Genomic DNA, 22,023 nt, shown 5'->3' with positions numbered 1-22,023 from the left:
TACTTTTCTGCAGGCGGGAATGTCACAAATAGACAAAGTAAGACTTTATTGAAACGTTTGGAACTTTATTTTGTGCAACTTTAATTTATAAAAACCAGCATTAAGTTTACAGCACAAAACAGACCCAGAGCTGTTCCCAGGAGGCTCTATCAATGGCTAAAATAACCCTTCCCCCCAGTGATTAAAACAAAGATGAGGAAGGCTCAACTGGTCACGTTTGGGGGGGTGGGAGGTGGGGGGTGGGGGGAGAATGGGCCTGGGAGAAAATACTGGAGTGGGGCGAGGAGAGTTATAAATCTAGGAGAAAAATCTGTAGGAGTACTAAAGAAAAAAGTTTCACAAATCTGTTACTGATGTTAGTTATCATTGATAAAGGAAAAAGGATTTGGAGGTTAGTGCAAAAGGGGAACATTTAAAGCTGGGGAAGTGAGGCTGCAAGCACATGTCCTGGGAATATCCCTAGAAAAAGCAACTTGAGAAACATTCACGGACCACCGCAGCATTACTGCTCTGGTTTAGATATATATGCTGAAGCAGAACAATGCTCCAAATTCATTATTCCAAATTTAAAAATCCTACAATGGCTTCATCCAAATACAGTATATTCTAAAACCAAAAAATAAAAAAAAACTATTCTTCCAAATACAACTTAAACACAAAAGAGGGAGGAGGACTTTTTTTTTTCTTAAAAAGCAGACCAAACAGACTATTTACAAGGTATCATTTTAAAAACTGGAGTGTGTTACAGTTAGAGCACCATCAGAATTTATTTATGGGAGGAGTGGGAAGGAGGATGGTTACAAAGGCAGAGGCGTTCACTGGAATAGCAGACAGACAGGAGGTGGTACAGAATAAATGTCTGCACTCCCCATCACAAGGGACCGTTAGACTCAACCAGGCCAGAGGGGAAAATAAAAGTGAAAGCACAAGACTGGAAATGGCAGGGGAAGTCACACTCTTCAGCCAATTAGAGTAACATACAAGAGCAGAGCTCAGGTCTAGACTACCCACCTCGGCACTCCCTCAGGAAGCTGACAGTAGGGAGAGAACAAAAATCAAACACCAAACCTTGGTCGCACTGTACAAATCAGTGCGCCAAGACCACATCACTCCCTTTAAGGGTTGCAGGCTGGAAATGTTAGCTCTGTTTCTCTCTCCAGAGACACTAACAGGCCCAGAGTATTTTCTATTTTTATTTCAGATTTCCAGCATCCACAGTATTTTGCTTTTGTCCCTTTAAGTGGACAAAGGACAACAAAAATCATTTATAACTTCTCTTGACTGATCAGATTTTGATTCCCAAGGGACTTCTCCAATCTTGAGAGAGGGAAAATAAATTCTGAAAGTGCTCGTTTATAGGTATTGCTAAAAACCACAAGATCTACGAATACAAAACCCACCCCTACTGGTGAATAACTGTCTGCATCTAATCGAAGAATTCTCAGCAATGGTTTTACAGTTAAAAATGCATTTTACTGATAGGAGTTGAAGGGAGATTCCAGCATTGGTGCCAGTAATCTACTTAAAACAGCACTTGCAAAAATTACACCCAGCTGTACATCGTTAACATCTTAACCCAGTGTAAAATCCAGCTCCTTTCAAATAATAGTTTACAGTTGAATGTTACAAAGTATAATGGTATGCTCTTAATCCCTTTCTTCCTCCCCACATCTTTCCCAGTCCTCCCGAGAAAAATAGGTCGAGATGCTCTCAGATCCAGCTCTAATGCAGTATGATCATAAAGATCCTTCAGAAACCGAACAACATGAGGATCACACAGTGTAGCACACAGTAGCTTCCTGTCAGCCACTGGAGCGGCTGTTACTGCAACGTATACAATCCCCAGACCAGTGCCCTTTCCCCCAGACAAAAAAAATCCTCAGGGTCATCTCCAGTGTTCAGACTCTCTGGGGACCTTAATAAGAAAAAACATTTTAAAACTCAACCAGCAGGAAAATGTTGACGGAGGGTTCTCGTACAGGTACTAGCAGAATGGCTTAGAGTAAAGCTCGTCTGTTGAGTTGGCCTCAGTACCAGGGGAATGGACAGTGTTCTCCACATTCCATCTCACCTAAAAACTCTAAAATTATCTGGGGCACCCGCAGTTTGAGGAATTTATTCCAGGCAATACCCTCATTGCACTCCTTGCCCCAATTTCAACTGCAAGTACAGAACACAATTGGAGTTTGTGCAAGAGGTCAACATCTCAGTGACTAAAACCTGGGAGCAGCATATTGAGCTTCTCAATATTTCATTGCACAGTACAGAAGTGAGAAAGTAATCTTGGAATAGGGTCAAAAACTGAGTGCGCTTTATCATTACAAGTTTTCCATTATCAAATTCCTGTGTCCTCATTTATACTGGAAATCTCCCCATGTAAGCTGTCCTGCTCTAATTGCAATGTCCACAGTGGGGCTGTGGTGCCTCCACTGAAGGGTGGGTGTAATTATGGTATGACAAATTTACATAGCAAGTTTGGACACACGAATTTGAGAAATAGAATAGAGACTGGTGGAGAATTTTAAAATTGAGTCTGCTCTTTCTGGTCCATTCTTGTCCCCCTGCTTCACCAGCTTCAGCTCCCCATGGGTAACATCATAGGAGATAAACTAGTTCTTCAAATTTTATTTTGACTCCTTGCACACACACACCGAGTTGAAGTACAAGATACCACGCAAACAGGTTCCCATGGAAAGGAATTTCAAAAAACAAAAACAAAACAAAAAAGGGGCCACAATAAATGCTTCTGGAACACTGCCAGTATAATGGGAATGGTTTCAAAGTAGAATTAAATAATTTCCTTTGCCCAGGACACTCCTCTGCCTCCTAGTCCCTTTCTGCACCACCACCCCACCCTCCCCCTCCGCCTCCCCCCACCCTCCATCTCCCTCCCCCTTCAACTCCTATTGTGACAGTTACCATCTAAAGAATAGAAAGAATGCAACAAGAGTTGTATTGTAATGGAACAGGAGTTTGGTCACGCTTTAGAGGGAATTACTCATCATCTTCGCCTTCATCTTCCGCCTCTCGTTTTCGCTTCTGTCCTTGAGTGGCAGCTTCTTCTGCAGGAGAAACAACTTTCAGTCAATATATAGCATACACCTGCTGCAGGCTTCAGTCCCACAAATCACTCAACTCATCGGGTTTCCTTCCCTGAAATCAGTTCACTTTGTACAAAAATCTGACAGCTTCATGGCCACTTAACGTACAGTGGGCAGGCTGGTGTTAACGAGATTCATTCGATATAAATAAATCCAAGTGCATTAAAGCATGTGACAGAGGCTGAAGAGAGTCAGATGAACTACACAAAACAGTGCTAACAATTGTACTAGCCGTACAACCCTTATTAAATGATGCTTGAAACTTTAGTGTTTCATAAGGTAGTAGTTCAGGAACTCTGAAATTAACTATCTCGCAGCTGGCAGGAAGCTAGTGGTGTGAGAGTGTTTATGGTCATTTTTTAAACATGCAAAAATGAGTAAATTTTCACATGACAAGGAAATTGGTTTATACAGTTAATTTATTCCAAATAGTAGTTTGGCAGTACAGAGCTTGAGTATTACTGAAAGAGTCATGTCAAAGCTTTGCATCTTGCACCCATCAGGACACTTGGCAAGAATACTAATAAGGGGAACACAACAATTTATACTACATGTGAAGAGTGCGCTGATTGGCACGTGGACTCTGATTGGTAGATGTGTTGCCATTGAGAATGCACCAGGTGATGGTGACTGACACTTAACTGGCAAGCATCATTTGAAATTTAAACCAGGCAGCTTGACCCTGATTCATCAAGGCATTGTCCCGAGGAGTGAGTCAGCGAATGGCTGTCACTTATTTTGTTTAGCTGAAACAGGTGCAACGTGTGTACCTTTCTGTCTGCAAACAGGACCCTCTATATTAATCTACGTACCTTCCAGTACACGCAAATGCAACCACATTGTGAGCCTGACTGACCATCTTATATTGGTCGTCAGCGTAATTCTTAGCATAGTAAGGATTATTTAGCTAGTGTTGTCCAATCACAGAATCACATCTAATGTTGGACATTGTTTTGCAAGCACGGGCTGGTTGGGTACAGTCTGGGACATGCTGTTTGATACTATCTGCCAGTCTTTGGGATGTATTGCCTACATACCTAGCATCACACTGGCACTGAAATTCACATACCACATTAGTCATTTGAGAGATAGGCAGAACATCTTTTTGGCTTGATGGCAGCATCCCTTTTGTGGTAAATACCATCCATGCTGCTACTGCATAGTAGCAGCGTGAAACAGCTAGCTTCACCTGTTGCTCATATTTGTTTTTAGATACCTTGCCCTTCCAGGATAATCCGGAGCAGACCGGGCACTTTTCTGGGCCTTAGGCCTGTTCATGAGTTTGCATGATATACGGCACAAAACGACCTACGATCAGAGTACCATCTGAGCAGGGTGCCGTTTGAGACGCCCTATTTCAGCATTGAGTTTGCGTGGTGAGCAAATGGCTCGGGCCCTATGTACGAGGCTGCCGATAAGACCAAATCTTATAGCGTGTGGAACCGTAAGAATCCCAACGCATATACCGACTAGTGAAGGTCGGCTTGCGGTAGACCGTGCTAGAGAACCCCCCTGGCAGATTTCTCAACTAGTCAGGTCAGGAAGGGGAGCTCATTTGGCTGTGCCAGTGTGACGCCAAGTACGTAGGCAGATAGTATCAAGCAGCATGTCCCAGCCACCATTCACAACGGGCAAGGTACAGACTGTACCCAACCAGCCCGTGCTTGCAAATCTCAAAAAAGTGTCCAACATTAGATGTGATTCCGTGATTGGACAACAACATTAGCTAAATAATCCTCAGTGTGCTAAGAATTACACTGACGACCAATATAAGATGGTCAGTCAGGCTCACAGTGTGGCACATTTGCATGTACTGGAAGCTACATATATTAATTCAGGTATGAAGAGCTATCCAAATTACAAGTAGCAGCCAGTAAGTAAGTTTATATTCTGTAAGCAGTGCCTTTCTAAATCAATTTGTGGTGACAGTGAATAGTAATTGGAAATTGTCCTGGAAAAATGGTTACGCATCATTAGCAATGATGGCAGTGGTTGGCACTGTGCCAACTTCTTTTTATTAAACGGAATTCAAATTCTCAAACTGCCACGTGGGATTTGAGCTCAATCTGGTGACACTACTCCATATAAAGGTCAGTAACCAGAGGACAGATTTAAGGTGTTGGTGAAAGAATCAAGAGGAGACATTTTTTTAATCCTCCAGTGACCTGTGAACTGGAATGCACCACCTGAAAAAAAAAGGTGGAAGCAGATTCAATAGTAACAATTCGAAATAAAATTGGATGAACCCTTGAGGGGTTTTTGGGAAATACAGGGGCATGAAGAAGGAGCAGGGGAGTGGAATTAATTGGCTAGCTTTAGCCAAGAAAGAGCCAGCACAGGCATGCATGGCCACATTCTGTACTGCATTATTCTAAGCTTATATATAGTGTACACACAAAGAATGCATTCACATCGATACAAACAGCTTTATGCAAATAAAAGTGTTACCTTGATCATCTGCCTCTTCTTCCTCTCCTTCATGAACATAATCGTCATCATCCTCATCATCCTGCAAGAAACAACTTGCATTTACAACCATTCACAACCTCAGGATGTCCTGAAATTCTTTACAGCTGAATACTTTTTGAAGTGTAGTCACTGTTGTAATGTAGGAAATGTGGCAAAGTCCCACAAACAGGAAGGTGATAAAATCACCAGATTACTTATGAATATCATATATGTAAATAAAACAAACCTGAATTTCTTCTTTCAGGAGATAAGACAGCCCAACCTCCCCATCTGGCTCTTGTTCATCCTCCTCCTCTTCCTCATCTTCATCCTCCTCTTCCTCATCTTCATCTTCATCGTCATAATATTCTTCTGCAGCACCAGCTCCATCTTCATCCTCCTCACCTTCCTCTGTAGAAGAAACATGGAGATATTTTATATAAAGGCATCACTCTGCAATAGTGAAGTACCAAAAGATCAGCTTCCCGTCTGGATGGAACATGATACAATGCACGTGTCCACTGGATTACTGGAGGAACCTGCAACTGATTTGGGCTACACTAGGGACTGATAAGTCTACCAGTGCCATGGCTTGACGGCTTACTGGAAATCAGGAGAAAATGCATCTGGAAACTCAGGATACAAAAGTCGAATTAAGGGGTTTCAAAACAATTTGCTATAAGAAAGTGACACTATCTGAACTAACAGGTCGGCTGGAGTCTCACATTACAACCACAGGTGCACAAGAGAGGGAGCGAGTACAAGAGCGCGAAAGCGAATTATACACTCAGCAAACGCTCAGTCTTGGCCATGATGCTCCCAAAGTCAAATCAGCCAGTAATATTCAAAAGAACAGTCATCTGGGTGATGCACTGAAAAATGGAACACTGGAAAAAACTCCCCGTGAGATTGTAAACTCTGGAGGAAGTGGTGAAAATGCAATCATCCCACCGACAATGAGAGAAAATTCTTGACCATAAAAGAGCAGGACGGATGTGAAAGAGATTCCAGGTCCCCACCCTGAAGCATACATCTCTAACCCACCTTCATCAGACTCTGGGGCCTCCTGGTCATCTCGATCAAAGCCATCCAAGTAAGTTATGTGAGGGAGGAGCTTGAAGATGCTCTCTCTGTAGTCATTGGGGTTGGAGATGTCACAGTTATACAGGTCCAAGCTCTTCAAATGAGTCAGGTTTTTCTGAAATTTAAGACGACCAAAGTTAAAGATTGGATCTGAACAAAGTAAGGCTGTGAGCCTTTGATGTTAGTCACACTGTTCAGGCACATGCAAAATTACCACATTACTGAACCTATATAAAAAAAAAAGATAATTTAAAGCAGTATTAAATCCTCTGGTCAGACTCAAATCACCAACTCTCAAACCAAAACAATCAAGAAAGTTTGGAGTAGGTCAAAAGCAGCACAGGACACTAAACTGAGAAACTGAGGTGAAGTGCAAGCTGAGACCCAATGTAGGATATCACTGGAATCTGAGAAAAAAAATACAAGGATAATACTGAGAGATGGAACAAATTCTACACAGTTAAATATTTTTGGACAAGGAATTAAAACCGGACCTTGATTTCGACACAGTAGGGACATGGGGACAAGATGGATGACGTATTTGAAAAGAGACTTCCATTTACAAAGTGCCATTCACAACCTCAAAATGTCCCAAAATACTTTACAGCCAATGAAGCACAAACGTGCAGCTTGGCAGGAAGGAACAAAGATAGGAAATTCAGAGGTCAGCTGATCACCATATCAACGAGACACACTGGGAGGAAAAAAACAGATTGAGGTAAAGTGGAAATGCTATTTCAAGCTTACTCAGCATTTATTACCACAGTGCAGTCTCCAACCCTTCACATATACAAGCCTCCCAGGCCACTTCAGAAAAAGTAGTCAGGTGCCTTCAAAGGACCCTTGTGGTCACCTTCATGTTGATCAGTACAATACAAAGAGCTCGGTGATTAATAGCAGGCAAAGCATCCCTGGCTGCAATATGTCGGAGATGATCAAGGACATTAAAAAAAAAAGGCAAGTCTTTAATTTCTACAGAGCCGGCTGGAAAAAAAGGTGAGTGAAACAGACAACATAGAGGTGCTTGCATGGAATAAGACACTGAGAATTGGTTCCGGAAAGCCTATTCATGAACCAGCAAATTACACAAATCAGTTTTTATTTTGAATGAAGCCCAATACGGAAAACATTGGATATTACACAACAAAGATTCTGCAACAAACAGATCCAACAATGGCAAGGAAAGGTCAGGAACATGCTGACCATCCCCTCCCAGGAAGGAAGTGGATCTCAACCCACAGTTCCCATCCTTGGGGGAGAGAGAGAGAGAGAGCGAAAAATCAGAGCTCTTAATGCAGACAAACACTCACGTTTTCAGGCATTCTGGACTTGGTTGGTTCACATATATTGCAGGCAGGATCATTCTGCCAATCTTCAAAACACCATAAAAACTCAAACAAATGCTGCAGTTGTGCACTGGAGTAGTATTTACACCTATCTTCATAAACTATTTCTTTTCCCTTTCCAACCAAACTGCTTTTTCCTACAGGCACTTTCTGCATTAATGTGCATGTATTGCCATATCTGAGCAATGGTCACTTACCAGAGGCTCCACTGTGCTGTAGTCTTTGATTTTATTGCTGCTGAGGTTGAGGTACACAAGGTTGGGACATTTCTCTGTTAGTAAATCTAGTCCTCCCGAGATGGAGTTATCACTGAGCTCCAGCTGTGTAATGAGAGAGAAAGAGAGAGAGAGAGAGAGAGATCAGGTGAGGTCAGATTGACTTTCACAACAAGGCCTCATTACCAGATGTTTTAGAAACTATTTCAAAGTGATGAGGAAACAGTACACAAACCAAGCACCTGCCCCACAGGTCATACTCAGGACAGAGGGTGGATGGGCTCCTCACTTCTAGAAACAAGGAAGGACTTGCATTTATATTAATGCCTTTCAGACTACAGGACATTCCAAAGCACATTACAACCAATTTAGTATTTTGAAGCGTAGGAAACAGCAGCATAGCAAGCCTCCACAAACAGCAACGTGATAGGACCAGATCATATTTTTTGATGCTGTTGATGGGGAGTAACTTGTCGGTTAGGGACATCGGGGATAACTCCCCTGCGTTTACCGTAGTAACTGAGAACAGTAATCGAGGGAACAAATCCACCTTGTGAGATTTTGATTGAATGGTGTTGTCAGCGGTTACATACCCCACAGTTTCTCAGGTAGTTCTTGGATCTCTACCAGGGAGGCCTTTAAACCCCCATAACAGCTCAACTTTTCTCAGGGGATATAGAAACAAAATAAAATAGCCAATGCTACTGGAAATTCCATGTTCCAGGACAGGATCAGGTTCAGATGGAATGGCTTACACATGAAGGAAAGTCAGTGTGGCGAGATACACGATAAACTCTGCAGCAAGCCCCGTCTCCCATCGGAAACCGCATTCCTCCACTCCCGACAAACTGCTTCTAAAAATACGCTGCTGTAAAACTTCACCTTTAAGAGTTTATGCAGGTTTGGGAGTTTGGCGAGAGACTTGAGTCCCACGTTGATCATACTGAGATACTCCAGCTCCTTAAAGCCATCGTCAAACCCGTCAATCTCCCCTTCGTTGCTGCGACAATTGTCAATTACCAGCTCCGCGACCTGAAATAGGAGCAAAGAAAAAAAAACACATGCGTGTGACAGCTGCTCATTTTCATTTCTGTGCAATGAAACTCCTGACAGCAGGTGCCCTAGTGTATACAACAATCATGAAACAAGACACCTACAATCTCACTCCTGATCGCTATCCACTAACCACCTCCTCCTTAGTTGCTGTGTGTAAGGGCTATGAGCTAGTGGCTGTGATGGCACAGCAGGATAGTCTGTTGCGACCCATTGCCCATGTGGATATGACACCAGGAGGGTACCCTGTGCCTATGGAAATGCACCAGGAAACTGGAAATAAGATTCCCAGGGAGTTGAGGATTGTATTTCTAGCTGCCTACACACTACAGGTCATTGGATCACTGGGATACAACGAATACAGGAGAATCAAGCAGACCCGCAAGGGACCCCACCTGACATCCAGGTATCCAATGCACCATTTGCAGGTAACCTGCTACCAGGGTCAGAGAGCTCCTGCCAACAACACAAATCATGCAGACAGCTGCAACTATCAAGATACCTAACCACAGGTCAGAGCTAATGTCAGGGGCAGGAGAAGCTTCCAAACCCTTCCAACATTGCAATCTGTTTCAACTCTCTTCATGTTTCTTCAACATAAAACACACAAAAACATGGATTTTAAGGGTGGGATAAAACAGTTCAAAAGCATCAATTCCAGAATACAGGATTTGATGGATGTCTCTCCAATTCCTTTCAGTTCTTTGTTGATGACAGGAGGTGGTCTTCCAGCACTTTCAGTATTTAGTTCACTGGCTGACCACTAGCCTTTCAATGTCTAACAGCGATTTATTTTCCCCCTTGCCTCTTGACAGGAGTTTTCAAAGAGCAAGCAGGTTATAGAGATATGGGGAGAAAAAGCCAGCTAGCTGTTATTGTAGAATTACTGGAATCTTACACACACAGGAGCAAGAGGTTTTAGGTCTTTTTCTTTTCAGGCTAGGAGTTAATCTGCTGCACTGCTTTCACACAAACCCTGGTCACCCGGTCAGGAGCCAGTTAAAACGTTATTGCCAGGCAGTCCCCATTAGACCAGACTCCTCTTTGGCACCATCCTGTCTTTCATGGCACACTGTTCCAGCACAGCAACATTGTACACTGTTCCAGTAGACATGTCCTTCAAACTGCAGCCATTGTAACTTTAATCCACAGTTCAACAGAAATAAAAATATACATTCTTTACAAACAAGGATGGAAACAGACTCCTTCAATGTTATAACTATCTAAAGTCTAATGTTTGTCCAGTCAGTAGTATGTATTCAACACTGGGTGTACCTTCACCACATGGACTGCAACAGTTCAAGGTGGCAGCTCACCACCACTTTAAGGGCAACTAGGGATGGGCAATAAAGGGGTTATAAATTACAGCTTTGTGGACACTGAGCAGCAGAGAGGCCTCAGGATGCAATATATTAGAAATGATGAGTGAAGAAAGTTATAATCACAACCCAAGTTCGAAACACTGAGCCTTTGCTGAACTTGCACAGTGAAGTACTTACAAGGCTCCTGCACTGTTGTAAGACAAATGACTTGAGGTGACATGGCTGCAGTAATGTCACATCCCAGTATCCAGACTTGCCCCACCCCATGTCCACATTGGCTGATCAAAGTTTTCTGGGACATTGGGTCTGTTTCTGGGGGCGGTGGGACCTGTACAAGGCGGATGGGTTGCACCTGAACCAGAATGGGACCAACATCCTTGCGGGGAGGTTTGCCAGTGCTGTTGGGGAGAGTTTAAATTAGCTCAACAGGGGGGGTGGGATCCTCAGAGGAGGTCCAGCAGGGGGAGATGCAGAGTCAAAATTAGAAGAGAAAGCGAGTCTGGAAGGCATAGAAACTATAGGCCAGTTAAGGCACAAGGGAGTTTGGCAAGGTTGGATGGTATTTATTTTAATGCAAGGAGTCTGACGAATAAGGCGGATGAGTTGAGGGCACAAATTAACACATGGAAGTATGATGTCACTGCTGTCACAGAGACATGGTTGAGAGGGGGGCAGGATTGGCAGCTCAATATTCCAGGATACAGGATCTTCAGGCGAGACAGGGAAGTAGGTAAAAGAGGAGGGGGTATCGCAATATCGATCAAGGAATCAATTACAGCAGTAAGGAGGGATGACATCTTAGGTTTCACAGGGATCGGTGTTGGGTTCTTAGCTGTTTGTGGTATACATAAACGATTTAGACTTGAATGCAGGAGGGTTGGTCAGTAAGTTCACGGATGACACGAAAATTGGCAGGGTGGTAAATAGTGAGGAGGATAGCCTTAGATTACAGGAGGATATAGACGGGCCGGTCAGATGGGCTGATCAGTGGCAAATGGAATTTAATCTGGATAAGTGTGAGGTGATGCACTTGGGCAGGACAAACAAGGCACGGGAATACATGGAATGAATGGTAGGAGCCTGGGAAGTACCGAGGATCAGAGGGACCTTGGTGTGCATGTTCACCGGTCCCTTAAGGTAGTGGGACAGGTAGATAAGGTGGTTAAGAAGGCATAAGGGATACATGCCTTTATTAGCTGAAGCATAGAATAAGAGCAGGGAGGTTAAGCTGGAACTGTATAAAATGCTGATTAGGCCACAGCTAGAGTATTGCATGCAGTTCTGGAATCCACATTATAGGAAGGATGTCATTGCACTAGAGAGAGTGCAGAGGAGATTTACCTGGATGTTGCCTGGGTGAGAGTTTTTAGTTGTGAGAAGAGATTGGATAGACTGGGGTTACTTTCCTTGGATCAGAGGAGATTGAGGGGGGACATGATTGAGGTGTATAAAATTATGAGGGGCATAGATAGGGTAGACAGGAAGGAACTTTTCCCCTTGGTGGAGGGATCAATAACCAGGATTTAAGGTAAGGGGCAGGAGGTTTAGGGGGGATGTGAGGAAGAATTTTTTCACCCAGAGTGTGGTGGGAATCTGGAACTCACTGCCTGAAAGGATGGTAGAGGCAGAAACCCTCGTAACATTTAAGGAGTATTTGGATGTGCACTTGCGATGCCATGGCATACAAGGTTATGAGCCTAGTGCTGGAAAATGGGATTATAATGGTTAGGTACTTGTTTGACCAGCACAGACTCGATGGGCCGAAGGGCCTTTTTCTGTGCTGTAGACCTCTATGACTCTATGCTAAGCATTTGCAGTCAAAGACTTCCTGATGTCCAGAAGCCAGAAAGCATAATGATGCACTGAACTCACTGGCCTCTCACAGCCTGTTTCTGTCAGGACAGATGCTTAGTATTCTTTTAAAAATCATTTTAAAACAAGGGCCAGGAAACCAAGCAGGGTTTCCTCTGCTCCCCAATGAGTAACAGTCAACCATTAGAGATAGCATGGTTCACAAGCCTTAGAAACCAAGCAGCAAGGGTTGGTGCCCAGACCCATCCCATTGTTTTGAACTAAACATGTGCTTACATAGAAGTGTTTAAAATTGGATATAAAAGGTGCTCACGTCATTACTGACACCAATTCAACTGAAAATGCTGGGCATTCCCAGTTGCAATCTGAACACATTTTAATTTGATTAGTGCTGAAGAGAGAGACATGGTGTCAAAACTTTTCATCCTGAGCCCACAGGACAAACATAAGAGTGCCAAATTTCAAACAATCACAACAATTTGTACTACAAGAGAAGTGGGTGCTGATTGGTTAGCAAGTCAATTCTGAATCAAACAGCATGCTCCTTTGATCGTTTGTCATAGGCAAAGTACAGAGTAGACTGCAGTGGTTCAAGAAGGCAGCTCACCACCACCTTCTCAAGGGCAATTAGGGATGGGCAATTAATGCTGGCCCTGCCAGCAACACCCACATCCCACGAATGAAGGAATAAAAACAAACAACCAGCCCATGCTAGCAAAAATCAAACAAAAATATCTGTTAGATGCAATTCCACAATTGGGTAATACCTGAACAATCCTGAGTGTGCTAATAACTACACTAACAACTAATTTAAGATAATCAGTCAAGCTCATAACAAGGCTCATTTACACTTGCTAGAAGCAACATACATTCATACACAGGGGGCTGTTCTATGCAAACAAAAGGAAAATGTTCAAGCCTTGCGCCTTTTTCAAATTACCTGGGAATCTGGAGAGCCTATAACTTCCCTATTGCTTTCTCCATCGCAATGCTCAGCCAATCAGCACCCTTTTCTTTTGTGGCATAAATTGTTGTGATAGTTCGAAATTTGACATTTTTGCATTTGTCCTGATGAGTTCAAGGTGAAAGGTTTCAGCAGCATATCTCTCTTTACAGCAATATTTAACATTTTAATTTGCTAAATTTCCTATACCAAACAAAACGTAAACTCTTGAACTAGAGACTTGATTTCCTTAAGTCAGACTTTGAGCTTACAGAGGACACCATTCCATCTTCAAGTAAAATATTACATGATGCATAACTTCCAGTCCTCCAGAACAGCACAACATACAGTAATTTCCTGTGGACGTTCATGTGTCAGGGCAGCCAAGCAGTGATAGTCTTGCCCATTAAATGTGATCATCTTTGGCTGGAGGAGTCAGTCACCAAGCCTGCAATAAGATAAGAAATAGGAGAAGGCCATTTGGCCCTTTCAGGCTGCTCCACCATTCAATAAGATCATGGCTGATCCGATTGCGGCCCCAACTCCACATTCTTGCCTACCCCCTGTAACCCTTGTAGATCAAAAATCTGTGTAACTCAGCCTTGAATAGAATCAGCAACCCAGCCTCCACTGCTCTCTGGGAGAGAGTGAATTCCAAAGACTAGACGACGCTCTGAAGAAATTCCTTCTCATCTCCATCTTAGATGGAAGACCCCTTGTTGTTCTATTTATGTTTCAATAAGATCACCTCTCATTCTTCCTATGAGTATAGGCCCAACCTCTCCTCATAAGACAAATCCCTTCATCTTGCTTTGAACTGCTTCTAATGCAACAATATCCCTCCTTAAGTAAGGAGACCAAAACTGTACACAATACTCTAAGTGTAGTCTTACCAATATCATATACAGTTGTTTTTTTAAAAATCCATCCTTTCATGGGCCGGTAGCAAGGCCAGCATTTGTTGCCCATCCCCAATTGCCCTTGAGATGAACCACTGCAGTTTATCTGGTGAGGGTGTTGTTAGGAAGGGAGGTCTAGGATTTTGATCCCGCAGCTGTGACAGGACAGCAATATAGTTCCAAGTCAGGATGGTGAGTGGCTTGGAGGGGAACTTGCAGGTGGTGGTGTTCCCATGCATCTGCTGCCCTGGTCCTTCCAGGTGGCAGAGGTCACAGGTTTGGAAAGTGCTGTCGAAGGAGCCTTGGTGAGTTGCTGCAGTGCATCCTGTATACAGTATACACTGCTGCCACGGTGTCAGTGGTGGAGGGAGTTGGAGAAAGACTTCCCTATTTTTATATTCCACCCCACCCCTTGCAATAGAGGCCAACATTCCATGACTTGCTATACAAGGACACCCAGATCCCTCGGCACCGCAGCATTCTGCAGTCCCTCTTCACTTAAATATTCTGCTTTTCTATTTTTATCTGCTATCGTGGCCAACTTCCTATTTTCCCCACGTTATCCAATTTTCAGCTTTACCAGTGCTGGTCATCAAGTGGAAGAGATTTGCAACTTTTTGATGTGTTTTAGCTGGTGTCTACGTAACTGTCAGAGAGATGAACCTCTTCAAAACTAACAAACTCCACCTTCCAAAGTATCGGCAAGAGGGACATGGACACTATTTTTGATAAGACTTCCCATCAGTACAGTAACCTCCATCACTTCAGATCTCACTCTCCAAATAATTTCTGCTGTGCACTCCTGGACAAAACCTACACACACCCACCACCTCTATACTTAAAGTGGCCTTCACCAGGCAAATGTTGCGCTCCCCAACCCCACCAGCTCTCATGCCACTGCAACCACACCAAGTCTCCAGGGACCAGGGGCGGCCTGTCACCTGGCTGGACAGACTGTTTTCACTTTTCCTCGTGCACAGCATTAGCTGCTTGCTGGGGAGTTTCCCTCTTTTATAGCCAGTCACCACTATGACACAAAACAAGCATCAAAAGAGATATGGCAAGCTATTCAACCATGAAGGGCATCACTACAGCAGGGACCACCCCTCAAAAGTAATTCACTGAGTGATGAATGAATCTGTCAATGGACTGAGCATTTCCCTGAAACAAAGTGCTATCAGATGACAGGCTGATGAAGCTGTAATGGCTGCCCATTTAGGTAGATCCCTGGATCCCACTGAAGTGTAACTGTACATCCTCAAACAAGATTTAGGTTGTCGAAGGTTGTAAAAGGCACTATATAAATGCAATTTAAAAAAAAAATTTGAGATTCAATCTGCAACCTTTCCACATCTGAAAACCATTACAAATCCAGATATGTCACATCTCAGCCCAAATCAGTCAAAAATCTTCCTCCTTTTGTATTCTATTACCGAGTACCTTCAATGCTACATGTGGTGACTGCTCCTCTGGTACTGGGCACAGCTGACTATTCTTCATAGGCAGGCCTGGACAGCAAGTGTCACCAAACCTGTTCACTAATGTCCCTTGGGGAAGGAAATCTGCTGTTCTTACCTGGTCTGGCTTATAGGTGACTCCAGACCCACAGCAATGTGGTTGACTCTTGAATGCCCTCTGAACACAGCAATTAGGGATGGGCAACAAATGCTGGCCTAGCCAGCAATGCCCACATCCCATGAACAAATGTAAAAAAACCAGCTGTTCTGCCAGAGGTTATCACCACAGCCATGCCCAAAACGTACTGTCCAGGAGGTCACAGTTCAGTGATCAGCAGCAGGGACCCTGTCTGACTGCTTCCAATCTTGAGTAACACTGATATTGTCCCAGCTGGCAACAGAACAGAGGCTGAGCTCCTTCCCAATCCTTCTGGCTCACTTGCTTAACCAGTTAAGCATCAGGACAGACCTCCACTACCAATATGGCCTGTGAGATGGACCCCCACACCCAATGGCTCAGTCAGCAGTTATAGCCGAACAGACCAGAAAGGCCTTTGGCTCACTTCTTAGTGTGGAGTTAGCTGGTCTCAGCCGAGGCAACATAAATAACTATAATTAGGCTGCAGTGACATTGGATTGAGGGCAAAGAGCCAGGGTTCCTGCTCCTGGTCAGCCTTGCCCATTGAAACGTGTTTGTGGTGTGAGCGTGTGTGGGCACCAGGCAAGGCAGCTATGCTTCATCTCAGGGGAAAAAAAAAAGGTTGACTAGTTTGTTCCAAATGGCCAATTCTTGTTCCTAAAAAATTCTTCTGGCCTTCCGAATCGATGCAAGGACAATATAGTCGGTCATAGCACCAACAGTCGACACTGTAATGATTACAGGCAGGTCCGATCAGATGATGGCATCTGTGGAGAGGAAGACAAAGTTAACATTGAATCCGTATGACTCTTCTTCAGAGTCATACAGACTCGAAACATTAACCCTGTCTTTCTCTCCACAGATGGTGTCAGGCCTGCTGCGTTTTTCCAGCATTTTTTCTTTTTGTTTCAGATTTCCAGCATTCCCAGTATTTTGCCTTTATCCGATCAGTGTCAAATTTTGCTTTGTAACGTTTTATTACATTAAAGTTGCAATATAGAGGGACTAGGACATGGGTAGTTTGTCACTTGCCTGAATCCAGTAACAACAACTAGCATTTTGTCCATCACAGTGCAATTGACATGGGTTTGTCTCAGCCATGGCACTGTGGCAGCGATTGGATGCGAGGGAGATCTTTTCTTCCCCTCAAGTCCCTCACAGTCTCCCATTTACACTTCCACTAACATTGCCAGGGAGTGCATCAGCTCAAAAATCATGAAGATCCCGTGAAGTTACTCAGTAATTCAGATGTAAGAAACAGGGCAAGTATTACAGGAACTGGCGTGGATTATCAGATCAGCCATGATTTCGTTGAATGGTGGAGCAGAATCAATGGGCCGAATGGCCTACTTCTGCTCTTACATCTTATGGTCTTATGTGCATGCTATATGTAAATCACCCAGAGCACCATTAAACCATACAGGGAAACACAAGGTTCAAACCATGCACTGAGTTTAGAAACTCATGGGTCTATAACTACCCATGGACAAGAGGGAACAGTGAAGCAAATTGCTCATCATTACTCAAGTGGCACTGGGAGGGGGAAAAAGCCAAGGGCAAGATCAGGCTTCACGCAACAGTCCCTGCAGTCCAAAGATCCACCCGTCCCATTAGTTTCTACATGTAAGAAGACAACAAAGGTCAAAGAACAAGGGCAGGGTGAGGGAAAATAAAAGGACAGGCAAGTCAATACATTTTGGGATCACACATTGGCTGCACAGATAAATTTGCCATGTTGACTGGTCCCTCTGCCCAGAGGAGAGAAGGAGCCAGTTCCCAATAAAAGTGCAGAGAATGCACTTGCACAGACAATGCCAGGCAGGAACACCCAGCCAAGAAGCCTCAGGAAACTCCTGCAGAGGATATGAAGACAGCCAGGACCGGAGGAGACAATTAAGTTCTTTGCAGGCAAAGCAAGCAGCTTTCTCAAGTCAATACTGGTTCAACATTCCTGACCCACAGCAGAGATGAGCTATCCGAGTTTAAACTGGAATTGTTGAACATACAAGCTGTTTTTGGAAGCCACTTGGGAGGGCTAAAATAGCGACTCACCCACTCTTCCTTACTCGGTGTTACTGGTGCCTATTGACAATCCCACGGGACTGAGCAATCTGCATTTAATGCTGCTTCCGTCAACAGCTACAACTCAGTGGCTGGGCACCTTCGGATGTGCAGAGGTTTCCTCTTTTACTTTGGCAGGTGTCTTGAACACCAGACCAATATTATTGGGATTAAAGTGAAATCAGATTCAGCTCCTGCACCTAATGCCATTATCAGTCTGACAGCAGAAGTCAAGACACCACCGCTATTTACACCATTTCAGTTAGAGGCTCTTCAACTTCAGGCCAAGTTAATTCCAAGATCAGCTGCACTTTCGCAATTCCACTCGACCATATAACACCAAACAAAATAAATCTTCCTTCCCGAGCGCACCAGGACAAAAGCTCTACCGCCCCCTCCACCTCCAGTTTCCTCCTGAACTCACATCTTTCTCCAATATCTCTCCCATCGCCCCTCATCCCCTCCTGTGCTCATCTTGTCCACGAGACTGATCTCCTGCATCCTCAACCCTATTCCCGCTAACCTACTGACCACTCAGTTTCCTTTCCTGGCACTGCAAATGGTTCTCTTCCACCCTCCTCTTCAAGTATGGCCGTCACACAGCTGCTCAAAAATCCACTCTTAATTTCTCACTCTTTGCAAACTACCACCACATTTCCAACCTTTCTCTCCTCTCCAAAATCCTTGATTATGTTGCTACTTCCCAAATCTATGCCCACCTTCCTGCATATACAAATCCCTCCAATCAGGGTCCCAGCCCTGCCACAACTCTGAAATGACCCCATCAAAGTCACAGATGCCATTGTCTTTGGCGCTGGTAAACGAAGTCTCCTTGTCCTTCTATACCTGTCTGCAGCCCGATTACACTATCCTCCTCCAAAGGGCTGCTGGTAGGACAACCTCCGCTTATAAATCCAGCTGTAGTGAGAGAATCACTTCCAATAGCCCTTTCTTACTCCATTACCTGTGGAGTCCCCCAAAGATCTATCTTTAGACCCCTCCTGGGCCAGCTTCTCATCTTCCACCCTCCACAAACTCTAGCTCATCCAAAACTCTGCTGGCCATATCCTAACTCATAATACCCAGTCCTGTTCACCCAGCCCTCCTGTGCTCACTAACCTACACTGTCTTCTGGTCCATCAACACTTTAAAATCCAAAATTTGCATCTTCTGTTCAAATCCCACGACCTCACCTCTCCCTTTCCCTGTAACCTCCAGCCCGAGAACCCTCCAAGAGGGCTGTCCAAGCAGAGTCCAATTTTGACCTCCTGCATACACCAGACTTCCTTCACTCCGTCATTGGAGTCCTTGGCTTCAGCTCTGGAATTTCCTCCCTAAACCTCGTCACTTCTCTCTCCTCCAAGACACCCCTTGAAACCTACATCTTGGGACCATTCTTTTGATCATCTGTTCTAGTATTTCATTATGTGGCACTGTCAAAACGTGTCTGATTATATGTGCCTTGTGACACTTCACTCACTTCCACATGTGCAGAAAGGCATCAATCAGGTTCGAGTACAATACCTCCCAAGACTGAACATTCTGCCAACAGGCCCCGTCTAGATTCATTCACGAAGTATGGCTCCCTGTGGGGAGACAGGGAACCAGTGCCAGGTAACAAGGGATAACACACCCAAGGGAGTTAAAAGAATGCTGCATTAAGCAAATAGGTTGGTTGTCATCACACAAGCTATTCCATAAAACTTACTGAATCGTTACCTTCTAACTACCACTTCAGTCCTCAGCTGTGAGAAAATACAAACATTGAACAGATTCCTCCCCACCCCCACCCCCACAAATGCACCTGTCTATTGCTCAGCTACAGATCCATAGGAAAAAGTCACCAAGTCCTACTCATGTGAGTCTGTAGGCTATTCTACTGTTAAAGACCTCACAGCCAAAACCATTCCTCCCCCTCGCCCAGAGACAACAGGCAGAGGACAGAAGCAAGAATCCTGGCCATTTTCCTTCCTTCGAAGAAAGGGGTGCTGTTGTCAATGGTTATACACCAATTGCTGCCCTGGGACAGATCAGCTCACCCAGTAGAGACTAGGGATCTTCTGGTCCACGTGGTCCCATTCCACACTGGGTGGTGCTTTTGCACAGGGACTTTTGTATGCTTGATCTGAGTAAACTGATCACAGTCGCGTCCTACCTTGGCCAAACAGAAGATCTAGTTGCAATTTTTTTCTTATTCTTTAACGGGCATTGCTGGCAAGACCAGCATTTGTTGCCCATCCCTAATTGCCCTTGAACTGAGTAGCCTGCTAGGCCATTTCAGAGGGCAATTTAAGAGTCAACCACATTGCTGTGGGTCTGGAGTCACATGTAGGCCAGAGCAGGGAAGGACAGCAGATTTCCTTCCCTAAAGGGACATTAGTGAACCCAGACGGGTTTTTACGACAAATCAATGGTAGTTTCGCGATCGCGAGCCTAGCTCTCAATTCGAGATTTTTTATTAATTGATTTTTAAAAATACCACCAGATGCCATAGTGGGATTTGAACCCAGAGCATCAGCCTGGCTCTCTGGGTTACTAGTCCAGTGACATGACCACAATGCTACCATCTTGATCCATGAATCAGCAGAGGTGAGAGAAGTCATCCATGGAAGTGAATTTGCAGACAATAGCACATGATGTTAAAAAGGGGTCTATACTTGGTCCGACCAGGTAGATTAAAACTTTCATCTTGATTCTGGGAATGGAAAGGAAGGATGCAGACACGCAACAGGATGGTATAACGTGGGCAATCCAGGTCATCTTGGGACCATTCATTGCATTGAGATGGATAAGTTACAACTCTACAACAGTTTGCATTTTTATAGTGCCTTCAATTTAATACAAGCACTGACTAGTAGGGGAGTTAGGGGGAGGTGGGGTGTAGATAATAGACTTTTCAGTCAAACTTGGTTTTGTGAACAGCAAGGAAAGGTGGAGAGGGTGGGCAATGAGGGCAAAAGTACAGGGCGTTAAAGAGGAAACAGTTGCATCAAACAACAACTTCAAAATGTCACCTCTGTCCTGAATGCTGAGATTTAAAGAACTGATGAAGCTCACAAGGTTGTATCTTTACCCCCTTCACAATTTTAAATGAACAATGTGGAACTTTCAAAAATATACACGCACACACAAAAACACACATTGAAGTCCAAAGACTAAAAAAAAGAAACACCAGCCCCAATCTTTGGGAGCTTGTGATCCAACACCGCAATATAAAAGCAAATCATCAAGATGAGCAGCTTGTGTCAAACCTACTCCAAACTTTGCACTCCATTTGGTTAAAATTCAGCAAAACCTTTCAACTTCAACGGCGTATTCGTCAACTTTCAGGCCACAACATGATCCCTAAAAGGCCTTGTAAAGACATTATTACAATAAAAGGTGAAAAAAATAATTAAAAAAAAAAATCCGTAGAGAGAATTTGCTGTGAAATGTGGTGAAGAAGAGAGGGAAATAAAGAAGTGGAGGGGAGGGGGGGGGGAGAGGTGGATGAGGGGGGAGAAGACAAACTCTCCACCTTTTAGATATATGGCTTTTCTTTAAAAACTCACACCAAAAAAGACAAATGGTCCAAAACCTTCACCCAATCCCCCCCCAATCCCAGCAGAGAAAAGTTAAACATCAAAACAAAAAACAACAAAATGTGCATCAAAAAAAAAGTCCAAACTCAAAAATTTAAAAACATTTTTTTAAAAAGTGAATTGGAAAAGGTTTAAAGGGAAATTATTGCATCCCTGGAGGAGGAGGAGGAGGATGAAGTGAGTAATCAGGACTTTTCTTCTTGAAGAGGAAGAAAATCACAAACACAAGTGACATGTGGTGTTAAAGCTCACTCCATTAATGTGCAATAAACCCTTTACCTCGCCTGGGCTCCTGTTCCTCAGCTCCAGGTTGATCCTTTTCTTCATCTCCATTTTTCCAGCTTTTTTTTTTAAAAAAAGGACAAGAAGAAAAACTTCCAAAAAAAATAAATAAATAAAACTGCTTCTCCTCCCCCCTCCTCTCTCCCTCACTCTCTCTCTCTTTCTCCCACACACACACACAGGCTCCAGCCAAGGACAAACAACCTTTATCTCTACCACAGCTACTCAAGCCTCCATTACACACTCAGCACAGCCTTTGCGGCTCCCGCCTCCGCTCCCTC

At 43.9% G+C, this 22,023-nt stretch overlaps 1 protein-coding gene across 1 annotated transcript; it reads right to left on the bottom strand.

Moving 5' to 3' along the window:
• Nucleotides 1-44: 44 nt before the first annotated feature.
• Nucleotides 45-22,015, bottom strand: anp32e (acidic (leucine-rich) nuclear phosphoprotein 32 family, member E). Its single transcript, XM_078534116.1, has 7 exons — nt 21,740-22,015; nt 9,076-9,225; nt 8,176-8,298; nt 6,594-6,747; nt 5,797-5,960; nt 5,550-5,610; nt 45-3,062 (listed from the first exon to the last, which is right to left on the bottom strand). Exons 1-7 carry the CDS (start codon nt 21,791-21,793, stop codon nt 2,995-2,997), a joined length of 774 nt encoding a protein of 257 aa, XP_078390242.1. The 5' UTR covers nt 21,794-22,015; the 3' UTR covers nt 45-2,994.
• Between the last annotated feature and the right edge of the window lie 8 nt (nt 22,016-22,023).

This window comes from Cetorhinus maximus, chromosome 36 (genome assembly GCF_964194155.1).
Source record: "Cetorhinus maximus chromosome 36, sCetMax3.hap1.1, whole genome shotgun sequence".
In the NCBI taxonomy this organism is placed as follows: domain Eukaryota; kingdom Metazoa; phylum Chordata; class Chondrichthyes; order Lamniformes; family Cetorhinidae; genus Cetorhinus; species Cetorhinus maximus.
The sequence above is the reverse complement of the archived record's forward strand: the minus strand, read 5'-3'. Positions and strand labels throughout refer to the sequence as shown.

Excerpts from the sequence above, each read along its gene's own strand:
- anp32e (XM_078534116.1), bottom strand. The coding sequence starts at position 21,793 with ATGGAGATGAAGAAAAGGATCAACCTGGAGCTGAGGAACAGGAGCCCA. Across the intron at positions 9,226-21,739 it reads GGAACAGGAGCCCAGGCGAG|GTCGCGGAGCTGGTAATTGA; the intron begins GTAAAGGGTTTA and ends CTCCTATTTCAG. Across the intron at positions 5,961-6,593 it reads GGCCCCAGAGTCTGATGAAG|AGGAAGGTGAGGAGGATGAA; the intron begins GTGGGTTAGAGA and ends TTTCTTCTACAG.